Source organism: Sycon ciliatum, chromosome 1 (genome assembly GCF_964019385.1).
Source record: "Sycon ciliatum chromosome 1, ocSycCili1.1, whole genome shotgun sequence".
NCBI classification, from domain to species: domain Eukaryota; kingdom Metazoa; phylum Porifera; class Calcarea; order Leucosolenida; family Sycettidae; genus Sycon; species Sycon ciliatum.
In genome coordinates this window covers 62,905,873-62,921,508 of record NC_088643.1, presented here as the reverse complement: position 1 = coordinate 62,921,508, position 15,636 = coordinate 62,905,873, and the positions used below count along the sequence as shown (strand labels likewise).

The window sequence follows — 15,636 nt, the reverse complement described above, 5'->3', positions numbered from 1 at the left end:
CGGACCTCGGCGTGACCACCTGGCTTGAGAGTTGCCAAGACCGTCCCGGCTGGAGACGAGTTGCGAGTAGTACTCCCCGCCACGGCCCGCTCCTGATCCTCTTCTCTGTGTCTGCGGACGCCCGTTTCGTCGACCAGGAGACCTGAAACGACATGCCAAATTCTGCGCTCGTGTTCTCACTTGAACTTTCCGACATTCGCTATCATTGCGCACGCAATGAGCAAGATCAAGGTCAAGGTCAAGGTGTGTGTGTGCATGTGTGAAAGAGAGCAGGGTGTATTGCGTTGACATGGCCACCTGGAACCACTCGTGTCTCTGACTCTTAGCCATGGGGCGATGCCTTTGCCACTCCCTGCTGCTAACATTACTGTGCTTCACTGGCACGCTGATAATAAACCACAGCCAGAGGAAATCTTCAGTCCACGGTGACAGACCGTAAATATGACAATAAAGTTGCCTGTAAAATTAAAAATGATACCATGGACAGAGTCCATCGACAGGAAAAGAGCCGAAAGGCAGCAATAGCTGTGAAATTCATGAAAGCCGAGGGAAGGCAGCAGGGAAAGACTCTTGACTCCATGACTCAGTCTTGCTGAAATACGAAAATGACAGGACATGAACGGGTGTTTGAGTGCATACGATCATTGGATGGCAGTGAAAAGTGCCAGGAGCACAGCTCCAGGTCCACGTGCAATAAACCTATGTACATGCACACAATAAAAGGCGTTTGTGAAAATAATTAAGCAAGTCTTTTGTGTACCTCAAGCAAGTGTCTGTTATGTAGGATTCAACTGTGCTGCTGCTGCTGTTGTTGTTGTTGTTGTTGTCTTCTTCGTTGTCAAGGACATGGTAATGGTGAGGTGGCAAATCTTATATCTCATCCTTAGCATGCTGAATGTTTGATTCTTTGGGAGCAGGATTGTTGACAGGACTGTGTGAGTACAGGTATATTGCAGAGGACACTATGAATATAGCCAGCCACGTAGAGACACCTACTCGAATACCAAAGAAAATCCAGGCCAGTATGGCGGTGAACACCAGCTCCAGGCCACTGGCAAACGTCTTCAGGATGGAATTGAGCGATCGTAAGAACAGACTGGTGACAATGCCAACTGACGCATTGTTCAGAATGATGGCAATCACCTGCAAAATGCACACACACACGCGCGCACACACACACACACACACACACACACACACACACACATACAACATGTGACATCAAGCAATACTCAGTCACCTGTGGGCGCACGCACACACAGACCACGTGAACTCAACACACACTTGGTCACCTGTGGGCGCACGCACACACAGACCAAGTGAACTTAACACACACACACACTTGGTCAGAGCACTTCAAATCAACACACACCCGGTCGCACAGTAACCTTTGATGCATGTGCTGCAGGGACAATCCTGGCCTCATTTTCGCTTCAGTCACAAAAACAAGAGAGTACATGTACATGTAGAAAAACACACACACTGAGTGCGCTTTCATCGGCACGACGACTACTAGCACGGAGTCCACTTACGTTCCAATCAAGCAAAGCGTGAACGTTGTGAGACGACACGGCATCGCCCAGCGACTGTGTCAACGCCAGAGCAACGATGTTTGCCACGATAGAGTCGACGTACATGAAGACGTTCTGCAGCATTAGCGGCACTGATATGCTACCGTTGCTTTTGATCAGGTATTCGTTGTATACGCCAGCAAAGCAGGATGCAAACACCTGTACAGAACAATGATTGAATGCACAGAGAGGCACTAATGTAGCATGTACACAACAGTGATTGAATGCGCAGAGAGGCACTGATGTAGCTGCTGTAGGCATCTACCGGTACCGTATTATCCGGAGTATAAGCAGCCGCACCTTGAGCACTCAAAACTCACCCAAAAGAATGGGGTGCGGCTTATACTCGGATGATCAAATGAAAAATAGGGTAGATGTCTGTATTTCGTGGAAAAAAATGGGGGTGGGGGTGCGGCTTATACCGTAAAGTCCGCTGCAAACGCCCACTTCGCAGCAAACGCCCACCCCAGCGGGTCCATACTATTTTCGTCCTTTTCAGGTCAATATAGTTGTAGAAAACTGGCATGAAGGTCGAATGCGTAGGAGAACGACGGTAATGCCTACAAACTGCCTGTCTTACCAGGAGGCTCTGCTAAAACGATTGTCATCATCTTGCTGCAAAGAAAAACTTCTGTCGAGATTTCCTTTCATTCCATAAATGAATCGTCTTTGTTATTAGTTTGCTCTCCATGTGGTAGTGCTGTAGCATCCATCTGGCTTTCAAATCATTAAATTGTTGCAGTGCCACAATGTCGCGCTTTCAGAACGGAACGGTAGTTGTTCTGACGAAGCGTCATTCAACGACTTGATCGGTCACAGTATTGCAGTTGTTCGTTGAACAGGGGGGATGCCACAGAAGCTACACCTACAAAGTCGCTGCTGACTTGTTGAAAACTCTGAAGTGTTCGAGAAAAACCCTTGCCTTTGCGGGTTGCGTGATTCGGAAATGATGGCTTGAAACACTGTCAGAAGTGTATTGGTTCCTGCAATACTCTTTTCTTCGCTACTTTGTTATTCGGAAGACGCTCTCGCTTGAATTGGCGAAACTAACAACGAACATCATACGTATAATCACTACGAACTAGCTCATAGCTAGTGCCCAAAGAGATTTCGAAACCAGGAAAGTGGTATAACGTAGCAAAGCGCTCTGCGTGCTCATTGTAAGGTGCACTTTCGTACACAGTAGGGGTGACAGTGCATGGGGTCATTGCGTACAGGCCGGCAGATCTTGCAAAAATGGGGTGGGCGTTTGCAGCGGACTTTACGGTACTCCAGTGCGGTGTATAGTATATACAGTGCTTCCAGTGCATGGCCCGATGTTGGAAAGGTTGTGTGTGTGTGTGTGTGTGTGTGTGTGTGTGTGCGTGCGTGCGTGTGTGTGTGTGTGTGTGCATCCATATGATCCAGTGATGTCCCAGTCTAGTCTCGGCATACAGTACTGTCGGTCGCTGAAGAACTGGGGGGTCAGCCTCCTAACCTAGACCGTTCTTATTTTCATGTCACAGTCTCAGCGTTGCCAACCGCCCGTGTTTGTCCGTATTTTTTTACGGAGAAACGAAGTTTTGTCCGCAGTACGGATTTCAATCGAATTATCCCGCAAAAGCGAGAAAAAAATACGGTGTCTTCGAAAGCAGTGAAAAATGGTGCAGAAGACGCCCATCCACGTGTTCACGATTGATCAATCCAAAATCGGATCGCAGAGTGCATGCAGCCTGCAGTGCACTGGACATGTGCATGTACTACAGCTTCACAAGTGAACTCTGTGGCTGGAAACGTTGTACAGTATCGGGTCTTTCCAAATTTAATTACAGTCAGTATCGCCTATAGCGTTGGCCTTTGATTTTGAGCATTTTATCACTATAAGTGATATATTACTATGACTGATACTGCATGTACTGTATGCGAGTGGGGTATCAAAAGACTCAGCGCGCCGTGCGCATACACACTGCATAGTTGGTTGCAGCGTACGTCCTGTGTCCTCCCACCTTGAGAAATGCACCCTATCATGCCTATGCAACCAAGGCTCCTGACACACGTCAGCATTTCGGACAACTAATACTACAAGTAGAACTGACGAAATAACACTGGGCAAATTGTACACAAAGAAGTAACTTCCTGTTCACCTCTGACACCACTTGATTCCACGTCAATTGCTTTAGCCGATGCAAAAATAATGTAGTAGAGGTCTTTTGAAAATTGAATTTGATCACTATAAGCGATATTATTACTATAGACGATCATTACTATACCCGGTAACCGTGTATACTATACTTAGGTATGGCAAATGAAAATGAAATTGAGAAGTTGATCACTATAGCCGCCAACCTTATAGGCGATACGTACTGTACACTAATAATCAGTCAGAATGTTGACCTGAAAAAACGAGCACGCAAAACTCTGAAAATTTCTGCAAAATGGCACTGGGCAGTACGCATGGGGATAGAGGGCACTTGGTAACACTGCAGTCGACGCACAGTCACTGTGTATACATTGGTATGCTATGCTTGGTGAAATTCTGCCCTGGTCGGTCCTCGGCGCTCCGTTCTTCGGCGCCCGACAGTACTATACTGTATGGAACTGGTGAAAGACATAGCTAGGTGATTTGTATATGTGTGTGTATGCATGTATGTGTGTGTGTGGGGGGGGGGGGGGGGAGAGAAGAGCATGGAGCAGATGCACTGATTCCGGTGTCATTTCTTTCCTTACCTGAAACAAAAGATAGAGTAAGTGCAAGTCTAGTCTTGGCACAACGGGATTGTGAGAAGCACTCGTGTTGTTGCTGAGTGCAGCCGTCGTGGGGCCCACTGCCGGCGACCAGAAGCGGACATTCTTGACGGCACACCCGATCATTAGGAGCACCAGTGATGACCACTGGATGCGAGTCAGCTGCTTGCCGAACAGCACCTGATGAACATGCAGCACACAGTACACACAGTACACACACAGTAAATACAGCACACACACACACACAGTACACACAGTACATACAGCACACACACAGTAAATACAGCACACACACACACACACACACAGTACACACAGTACACACAGCACACACAGCACACACAGTACACAGTACATACAGCACACACACAGTACATACAGGACACACACAGTACATACAGCACACACACACACGCACACACACACACACACAGTACATACAGGACACACACACACACACACACACACACACACACAGTACACAGTACAGGTATACCCTGGTTAGTAGGACATCAGTTACAAGACAAACCTCATTAGTAGACAAGGATCAATAATCCCCTGATGCCTGAAACACGTACATTCACGTCCGGATACTACGGGGGATAGTAGCTAATACTCGTTACAAGACAACAAGTTTGACCCCCCCCCCCCCCCCCCGGCCGTCTACTAACGAGGGTAGTCCTGTACACAGTACCCCCCCCCCCCCACACACACACATACACTAGCACAGTACCCCCCCCCCCCCACACACACACACACACATACATTCAACTAGCACAGTTATCATTAATATCAGAGAGGGCAGTGGTGTCCCAACGGAAACGGAAGATGGGAGTACGAGCCACAAAGTAAATTGAATTGTAATTACCGGTATGTGACGTACATACCAGAGGGAGCTATGATCAGAAGAGTACCCACCACGGACAACCACATGCTCACGATACGCATTCACCCATTCCACTGAGCTGCACTCCGCTGACATACACATAGGAGATGACAGGAGTCTCTTTAAAAATGGATCCTCGGACTATGATTAGACTTAGTCTTAACAACAACACACCTGGAAGATGATACCAGTGACCACCACCCTGAGCTGGAGAAGTATGAAGTAGGTGGTGGGATCATAGTGCTTCAAATTGACAAACACCAAGTTATTGTAGATGGTGTAGAGAGCAGCGGGTACAAAGTACAGGGCAAACACTGCAGACGAGACAACACAAGAAACAAGACGGACAAGAATCACATGGTGAGGTAATGTAATCTGTACTCTGCAGAATGCATCGCATGTACATGACTGTACTCAATGCGCCTGCGTATCACCGCAAGGCACAACGCATCGAACTAGGTAATCAACAATACTCAGAGAGTCTCACCCTGAAGATTCTGACGAATAGTAGATATCGTCTCTTTGACGGTTGCCCTGCACAAAGGCATGCCACAGACACATAGAGACCAGTGAGAACAATACGTACACCGCATGGTGCGAACCCTTCGGCCAGAAAGCACACCTGACCACTCCTAGTGTCTCAAGCCTCCTACTGCAATATGCACTCGAGCCAGCACGCAAAACACATGCACACACACACACGCACGCACACAAAACACAAGCAAATATTATGTGCATAAGCATCCAGGCACACCTGACTAAGTACTAGTTCACACACAACAAATACGCAAAGTACAAAAAAAAGACTACAGTAAAACCTGATGTAAGCGACCTCTGTGTTTAGCGACCACCTGCCTTTAACACGGACAGTTCTACACAGAAACTGCACTGGATACAGCGACCAGCGACCGACTTTTAGTGTACCAAGTGCCATATTGGACCTGCACACAGCGACCAAAACTAAGCAAAAGTGAAATCTTGGCCGTCAGGTTCGACAGCAAAAGGGTTGAAGTGCGCTCTGATTCATGTGCATGCAGTCAACAGAAGTGACAAAGGACAGTGCAGAGTGCGCTGCATGCACTTGAGTGAGGCGTGCTCTGCTGCAGAAAGTATTCTATGCTCCACACCTGTCAAGATGAGTACATGGAAGTACAATCGTGCACATGTATGTACACAATCCGATATGTCACGAATGTATGGGACCTGGTTCCAAAGACCACCTGGCTTTAACGACCGCTTTTGCTTGCACCGTGGGGTGGTGGCTTAAACCAGGTTTTACTGTACTGTATTGCTAGCAGGGCTGAAACAATCACACCCAAGATTTGAATACACCATCAATATGCGAGGAAAAAAATAATTGAATTCGGAGTAAATCCAAGTACTCGCTCATGCTCCATATGCGCTTTACTGGAGAACTCAGCAGCTTCAGAGTTTGCGAAGAGCAGGGAATGATGTGCAGGCTACAGAGTGCGTAGTGGTACAGCAGTAGAGAGAGATAGATAGATAGATAGATAGATAGATAGATAGATAGATAGATAGATAGATAGATAGATAGATAGATAGAGAGAGAGAGAGAGAGAGAGACGACAAATGACCCACCAATCCATATACAGTACTGCAGAAATTGACACCTAATTTGTAAAGCCAAGTGGGCATTACGTGAGTTTCAGGCTTCGTATGGGGTGAAGAATACTCGATTTTTAGATTGGAGAAAATCAGAGTACTCTCACTTGGGATTTTACTGTAAATTTTCACCTCTAAATTTAAGTAAATTACTAATCATATAAAATCGTGCCAACTTACTCTCTCAAATGTAAAAATATCGCCATTCCCAACTTCACGACCTCTGTCATCAAGACAACTGTAGTGGCATTGTAAGCAAAACTGCCATCCTTACGCTTTGACGCTGTTACAAGAAGACCTGTGATGCACACACACACACACACACACACACACACACACACACACACACACACACACACACACACGCACGCATGCACACACGCACACAAAACCAGCTAGCAGCACAAATCAAAACAAATCCAACTCAAACACCAGCAATCGACCATCATAGAATACAGTCATACCTTTAGTCTAGGAACCTCAATTTCTGGAAGGACTTATATAGAAACAGATGATTTATAATACCGTAGAATCCCACAGATACTCCCAAATGTGTATAATATAAATAAGCCCATGGGTACACATAAGCCCACTTGTGGATAAGCCCATGGCTGCACATAAGCTCACCCATCATACGCCCATGGCCGCACATACACGCCCAGCTGTTGCTCGGCTAGCCAGGTATGAACATACACGAAACACTCGAGCAACTGACCACCTCTCACACACGCCAGTAAACACTCAAGTTAACTGAACTACTTTTGTAGTCGTGGCCAAAGAATTCCGACCCGCGTGCCAAACGAAGCACAGAGGCTTATGCGACCACTGCGACCCCCGGATGAGTTTTTTGAACCATACATAATGTAGTGGAAATGGAAAAGCGGCGCTGTTTTGACCTGTGAGTCGGATTTCTTTGGCCACGACTGTACTTTTGTGCACAAAGACCACCATCCTCAGACTGTCTGACCCCCCCCCCCCAGACCTCGCAAACACCTACACACACGCGCGCACACACACACACACACACACACACACACACACACACACACACACACACCTCAGACCTCAGACATGCCCATCGTGGAAGCGATGATAGCGAACAGCTATGTTGGACATAGCAACTTGACACACACACACACACACACACACACGCACATACACACACACACACACACACACACACACACACACACACACACACATATGCATAATGTCATGTTTGTGCAGCATACAACATAAATCATTGATCTTGTATGCATCTATCTACTTGCAGTATTTTCGGTGGCAAAACCTTCCCTAACACCCCAACCCTCTCTCTCTCTCTTCACCTGGATATATTTTCCTGAATAAACAAAAGTGTCCAAGATGGGAGGACCAGCATTATTATACATGCACTCCAAAAATGTACAATGATGATGATGATAGTATTAGTAGTAGCGGTAAGCATGTGTGCAACACAATTGTGCAATGAATGTCATGTGCACATACAACAATACTTGGAACACAAAATATTTTTTTGTGCGGAGTCTCATGTGCAGTACGTTTTTCTTCCAAGTCAGCAACAGCTATTAGGGGTGCAGGAAAAGGTCCAAAAGCCACAATGCAAAACTATACCTTGGTTGATGAACAGTGCCATGTAGGAGATAAAAATAACGGCTGACGCCTTTGTCGGAAACAAATCTGAAATCGCCATATCGATGAATTCCTTTCAGCTCCAGCAGCCGCACCTCTTCAGACTAGCTATATATGTAAATCCCGACGGCTGATGAGGAAATCATTCCCCGAAAGCTTTTCTGCAGATACACAGGTCTTCACGGAACGGCTAGAAAGCACTCTATTCTTCTCCAATGGAACGTATTTCGAAATATCCAAGATTCAAGGTGTGAAATATTAATTTCGCTTTTTCAGTTTTGAAAAGAAACAGATCAGATCAGCTTTTGGGCGCATGACGTCACAGATTACATGTGTTGTTTAGCCGGAAGTCTTAAAATACCGGTATTTTACGACTCCCCGCTGTGTAGCACGTGCACATTTGCATGACCGACCGTCGAAGGCAGCGTTGGCGCGACCACTCCGACCAGAGCCAGGCCTTTTTTTCATGAAAGTGAACATGCCTACATACATGTAGAATGTAAGCAGGAAGAGAACATAGCCATAGGCATAGGGGATAGGGGACTACAAAAGGGCGTGTAGGTAGTATAACAGTTACTAGTAATAGTATTACTTGAAGCTGTGCCTGTGAGGTCCTGCAGAAGGAATCAAGACTACAAGTGACCACAACAAGAGCTCATCCGTGATAAAACTGATAATCCTTGTCGAAGGGGGCAAGGGTCCGGCGGATTCTGCCGGCAGAAAAATTGGCAGAATTCGGTACTTTTTCTGGTAAGTTTCATGCATGTTTGGTATGTGGATAAAAAATGGAGCAGAATTCGGCGAGGAATTGCCCGCCATAAGGTTTGTATGGTTCTGCCAGTTTCACTGCTTTTCGAGCAGAATCTGCCACCTTTTCGAGCAGAATCCGCCGGTCCCTAAAGGGGGCTACCACTGAAGGCCAAACCGGGTGGAGAAGACAAAAATTGTAATACTCGAGTGACGTGCCTATGCAAGAATGAGGTGGAAGCCCAGTCATTGCGGCAAGCACCCCAGGCCATGGCCCACCCCAGACTCGTCTTCGTGCGGTAGTTTGCTCCACTCGCGGGCTTGCAAGGTGGATGTGGCGAGCCCGGCGATCCCTTTCCCAGAAGGCCAGGGTCCAATACCTAAAATCCACTGTGATGCCCGACCTATTATAATTATTATGGAAGTGTGGCATATAGCACGTCCCTCTCAGCTTTTGCTCTAGGGAAGCTCCAGCGTCTTCAGAACCGTGTCATCCGCGCTGTGTTCAGCCTACCGATCACCTCCCCATCTTGGCTACCCTTGCCTTCGAAATGCCAAACGTGCCTGCAGCCAGTACTCAGATCTAGCCGAAACATCAGAGGAATAAATCTTCCCAAGTTCTGCCAGGACTTGGTCAACTCTCGTTTAGAAGACTTCAGCACGGCGCAATCCTTGGAAGATATGTGGCAGCTATGGTATGACAAGGTCACCTCACTCCTTGACAGGCACGCTCCTATCCAGGAGCGCCACTTATCCAGCTCTAGACATCAGATTCGTACAAGATCCCCATGGGAAACGGCCGTTTACCATGACGCAGTTCGCAGACGAAATCATGCCCACCATCGATGGCTCCGAAAACCTACGGACACGGAACTTTATGACACATTTTCAGATGCCCGCAAAGCAGCAAAGCGGCTTGCCCGTCAGCTGAAATCAACTTACTATACACAACTACTGGACACGTGTCAATCCAACCCCCGTAAAGCTTGGAAGGTCCTCAACGACGTCTGCGGTCGGAAGAAATCGTCAACTCCTACTCGGCTCATGGTGTCTGCCCTCAATGCTCAATTCAGTTCAGTTGTCAGCTATCCGCAGCGACCTGATGTCCTATCCCGACCTGAGGGACCAAGCATAGCAGATGGCTTGAACCGCTTCGAACCAGCCACATGCGAAGAAGTGCTTGATCTCCTACTGAAGGTAGACGAGAGGAAGGCCACGGGTAGCGACGGAATTCCCTGCTATGTGTTGCGACACTGCGCTCGGGTCCTGGCCCCGTCACTGACTATCTTGATGAACGCGTCACTGGCCATGGGAAAGGTTCCGATGATGCTGAAAGTGGCCCGTATTCGCCCCATTTTCAAGGCAGGGGACACCGAAACTGCTAAGAACTACCGCCCTATATCTTTGCTTCCGGTTGTTTCAAAGATCCTGGAAAGGATGGTGCATAAAAGGCTATGTGCGCTCCTAACCGAACATGACCTCATCGACCTCCACATTACTTGCACTGGCACGCCTCTTGCCCAGACCAGTACGGCTCGCTACCTCGGAGTCACTCTGGACGAAAATCTTCGCTGGTCACCGCAAGTCACCTCTATCGTCCGACGCACGGCTATGAAGCTGCGGATCCTCCGCCAGATCCGGCACTGCCTAACAGTGCGGCAGGCGATGCTGTATTACTCTGCCCTTGTCATACCGGAAATTCTATATGCGTCGAATGCATTTCTCCCAGGACTGTCCGCTGAGCAGCGGAACACAGTAGCCAAACTGGATAAACGTTGCATCCGTTGCGTGGCCGATGAGCACCCATTGGCCCACACTCTTCCCCTGTACACCAGGCTGGGTGTCTGCCCAGTGCTGGAACGAGGGGAATGCAAGCTCCGACTCCTGACATTTAGAATCCGTTCTGGAATCGTCAGTGAGCTGTTGTCGTCCCGAATTGTATTGCAAGGCCCGCCGACAAGCATGACCACTCGAGGTCAATTGGGACGCAACCTTCCCCCCCCCCCCCCCCCACTTGTAGTTCCCTGGTCCTTTTCTTTGCAATAAATTAATCCTTTGCTCTCTAGCCGCCGGCGAGTCCAACAGTGAAATTGTTAGTTCATATTTATAATGTGGGTATGTAGGGGGGGGGGGGGTGAACATATTTCTACATAAGAGACCTGCAACTGTAATGCCACAGTATAGTAGCCGGCAAATACATGTATGTAGAAAACAGAAATGCATGTTACCATCATTGTACATGGACGGGCGCAGCAGGCCGAAGCTATCAGCCAGAACAGGATTTACAATCACCTAGAGATACTTGAGCTATTTCAGTATTCTCCGTGAGCTGTCCCATTCCACAATGGTTCATGCCACCATTATTTCTGGTAGTATCCATGTGCATAATTCCAAGACCATCTCGGATTCTTCAGCAATTTGTGCCAAGGCAAAAGACAACGCTCGACTCGGTCACTGGGGCTGTCAAACTTCCCATCACAAAATAATGAACTTCAATTTCTCATCTGTTTCAAGTATATGTACTGCCATGACTTGACCATGCTTCATCCACAGCTGGGCGAAGATTGTGGCGTTGACTTCCATAGCGCACCTTCTTGCTGCCATGCAGGAGTATGTTGAGAGAAGTGAACATATTTTTACTAAAAAACAACAGCCACTGAAGAGGATAGAAATAGCCTTGGGTGAATCTCCTGCAGGTACACGTTGTTGGTAGGTCTACTGGTCCGTCTCCATATCGTCAAGTTCAGAAATCACCTGTACTACACTGCACATCTTGTAGAAGGGATCCTGATCGAATAATTTCTGGTCATAAAATTCACTATTAAAACTGAGGGCGAGACAAATAGTCAGTACTCCCCGATTCCGTCAAGCTGCTTTGAAGTCTGGATGCTCAAGTGATGCTAACAAGCTCCCCGTCGTTACTTCCAGCAGCTTCACTTTCCCTGCGACAGTGGCTATCGACCTCTCTCTCCATCGTCGACAATTATCACGGATTCAATATTCTACATTTATCAGCACTGCACTGGTTGAATATGTCTTGAGACGAATTTAGCGGATCAACAACGCTTTGCTGGAGATAAATTCTCCTCTGGAGGACCTTCAGGATACCTGGAAGGGTATAGAAGACGGGATCGCTCACGACGTTGAAAGAACATAGAAAACAACCTCCTCTTCGATTGAAAATTGGCCAAAAAGTATGTGAAATGTATGTGCGCAGATGCATTTCCACTGGCAAGCTAGTCCCTCATTACGTCATCAGCGCTCGCTCGGCGAAATTCAAAGGTCGTCTTCCTGCTCGACTCGATCGCTTCTGGAGACTCGTTCTTGTTCGAGGCGTCTTCTCTTTCACCAACCTTCGTCTTGGCATCGAAAACTCGGCGTCGAAAATGAAGCCGGAGTGCCCCTTTAAAGGGCCAAATAACGCGATCTGAACTTTCGTGTCCCGTCAGAAATAACGTGCTTCTTTGTCCTGCGTTTCGCGAATTCGAGCGGTCGCACTTGTGACTTGTGTCTGGCCAAGCCGCTGCTGGACTTGAACCTGCGGTGACAGGTGCTGCCCTGCGGCGTGACTGGGTTGCCGAGGTGCTCGGTGTTGGGAGCAGGTCCGTGATCGCACCGATGGGTAGCCAATCAACCGGGACTGCGGATCCAACGCTGGCAGAGACGACACTGGCAAACGCCAGCCTGGTTCTGCACCGGTTTCTGCCGTTCCGTCAAGCATTTGTGACGCTTCTCATCTGATGGGCGGAAGAAGTACTGATCGCATACTTGGCAATGGACAGTGGGTGTGGGCGGCTCGGACTCGGAGTTAACGGTACTTGAAGTACTACTGAAGTACATGCGGCGCCAGTCGGGGCGAGAGTCTGCCAGATCATGCGAGGCCCGGGACGACAAGTTGACCACAGGCGTCTGCCTACTCGACATGTTAAAAGCCTTTGACAAGGTCAATCACAGCCAACTGGTCCGGGACCTATTCGATCTCGGCCTGGACAATGCCTCCCTTCGCTGGTTCTGCAGCTACTTTTAAAGCGATCGAACCCAGCAAATGCGCATTGGCCCCACCTACAGTGTTGCTGCTAAGTGCTCATCTGGAGTACCTCAGGGCTCGGTCCTAGGACCGATCCTGTGAGGCTGTGTAGCATGTACACCCGTGATGTCCCTGCCATAGCCCATCCTGCTCCATCTCTGCAATTTGCCGAAGACATTACCGTTCACTGCCACAGGAAATCAGTGATAGCCACATCAGCCTGCCTATCAGGGGCCGTCACCAACGTCGCTGACTCGCTCAAGCATCGACATCTGCTTCTAAATGACAAGAAGAGCCAGGTCCTGTCAATTGTACCACAACGTAATGCGGGTCAGCATGTCGCTGTCCGCTGCAACCAGACAGAGCTAGGTACCTCGGCGTGACCCTTGACCCGCTGTGAAGTGGGACCCCCATGTTGACGCGATGGCGAAGAAAGTTGTGCAGAAGATTGGAGCACTGTGGCGGTCCCGCAGATGCCTGAGCCTCAGTAGTCGCATCCAGTATGTGAGGTCAGTCATCATGCCTGATCTCCTATCGGGTCTAACGCCTTTTCTTCCTCCCTCAAGGTTTCACAGCTTGATCGCCTTCAGGTCCTGCAGAACCGAGCGGCGAGAGCGGTCTACGGTTTGCCGCCTCACACCTCTGCCCAGCCTCTGCTCGAACGGATGTCCTTGTACAGAGTTCGTGAGTGCTACGCCCAGAAGCAGCTCGTCCTGGTGTGGCGCTGTGTCAATGGGAAAGCCAGCAGTGTCCTCCAGGACCTATTCGCACCATCTGCTGGTAGCACCGCCCGGCACCAGGTTTCCAGGGGCCTCACTGTCCCCTCGGCACAATCAGAAACCGGCAGATCTCGCCTGGCCTTTCAGGCAGCCTTGGCCTGGAACGCACTCCCAAGGAGTGTAAGGGAGATCAAGGCTGCCCAGCAATTTAAGCTTGCCTCCATCGCCTACACCTTCCAATGAATGCTCTGTCTGACTTTTCCCGTCCACACATCACGTCATTTACTCTTCTCTGCGTGCTTGTGCACCTATGAACTCTTTGTGTTCCCTCTGTTGACGCTTCAAAATCGCTTATCAGACTAAATTACATAACAATTTGTTCTTCGCTGCTACCCCCAACCACACGTTGATGCGCTCACCACCCTCCGATGCCCCTAACCTCACAGCTTCCCTCTCTGTGTCTCGCTATCTCTCTCCCCCTTTCTCTCTCTTTCTCCCTCCTCTCTCCCTCTCTCTCTCTCTCTCTCTCTCTCTCTCTCTCTCTCTCTCTCTCTCTCTCTCTCTCTCTCTCTCTCCCCACGCAAACGCTGGAAGGACTGCATTAATGCAGACCTGAAGGCCCTGAATGCTGTGTAGGGATGGTTGTTGTTGTTTGTTGTTGTTGATTTTTATTTTACTTCGCAAGGCCAAACGGGTAATGGTGCCCAATTCTATGGAAGCGAATTTCAAAGGGGAGAGAGCTACGGGGAGAGAGCTACGGGGAGAGAGCTACGGGGGAGAGAGAGAGAGAGTGAGACAGACAGACAGACAGACAGACAGACAGACAGACAGACAGACAGACAGACAGACAGACAGACAGAGAAAGAAAGAAAGAGAGAGAGAGAGAGAGAGAGAGAGAGAGAGAGAGAGAGAGAGAGAGAGAGAGAGAGAGAGAGAGAGAGAGAGAGAGAGAGAGAGAGAGAGAGAGAGAGAGAGAGAGAGAGAGAGAAGACACAAACACACACACACACACACACACACACACACACACACATACAAACACACACACACACACACATCACACACACACACACACACACCACACACACACACACACACACACACACACCTCAGACCTCAGACCTGTCCATCGCGGAAGCGATGATAGCGAACAGCTATGTTAGACATAGCTGTAGCAACTTGTGCTTGGATTACATCATTCAACAGCTTGCAAGGCTGATGAATTGACCGCCACTAATTTTAGTCTGGTACCCACCACACAGCTGATTGAAGTGGCTTTTCTGGCCAAGGAATCCCTATTTTTCATTTTTCTTCTTTTTTTTACATTCTTCCTTCATTGTTTTGACAAACACACACCACACCACATAGTAGTAGTAGTTTATATTATTTTACTAGAGGAGTCCCAACAGGCTACTGCCTTTTTACTGGGAACCCTAGGTGAAGTTTAACCATATTAATGAGCAGAGCAAGAGTGTGGGCCTGTCGACAGTCAGCTGGAAGAGAGTTCCACCTGCCTGCCGCCAGAAAAGAAATAGAGCGCATGCCATACTGCGTATAAACGAGTGGGAGAACTAAGGCTCTTTGTGCCTTACCCCGGGTGCATGCCTGGTGACCAGGTGCAGTTGCCCGAAGCTGGTACAAAGACTGAAGAAGAGGACTAGCAAGATGCTGGGCCAAGCAGCGGTACACAAAAACATAGAGCTTGAG

The 15,636-nt window shown here is 48.5% G+C and overlaps 1 protein-coding gene across 1 annotated transcript; it reads right to left on the bottom strand.

Annotated features, from left to right (window-relative positions):
• Positions 1-414: 414 nt before the first annotated feature.
• LOC135804794 (UDP-galactose transporter senju-like) lies at positions 415-8,683 on the bottom strand. Its single transcript, XM_065318751.1, has 7 exons — positions 8,419-8,683; positions 6,985-7,102; positions 5,669-5,715; positions 5,356-5,495; positions 4,278-4,475; positions 1,533-1,730; positions 415-1,143 (listed from the first exon to the last, which is right to left on the bottom strand). Exons 1-7 carry the CDS (start codon positions 8,495-8,497, stop codon positions 871-873), a joined length of 1,053 nt encoding a protein of 350 aa, XP_065174823.1. The 5' UTR covers positions 8,498-8,683; the 3' UTR covers positions 415-870.
• Between the last annotated feature and the right edge of the window lie 6,953 nt (positions 8,684-15,636).

Bases quoted from the DNA above. Each gene is read 5' to 3' on its own strand.
- LOC135804794 (XM_065318751.1), bottom strand. From the start codon at position 8,497: ATGGCGATTTCAGATTTGTTTCCGACAAAGGCGTCAGCCGTTATTTTT. The intron at 5,716-6,984 runs GTAAGTTGGCAC...GCCTTTGTGCAG, and splicing joins ATATTTTTACATTTGAGAGA to GGCAACCGTCAAAGAGACGA. The intron at 1,731-4,277 runs GTAAGGAAAGAA...TGTTCTGTACAG, and splicing joins TACTCTATCTTTTGTTTCAG to GTGTTTGCATCCTGCTTTGC.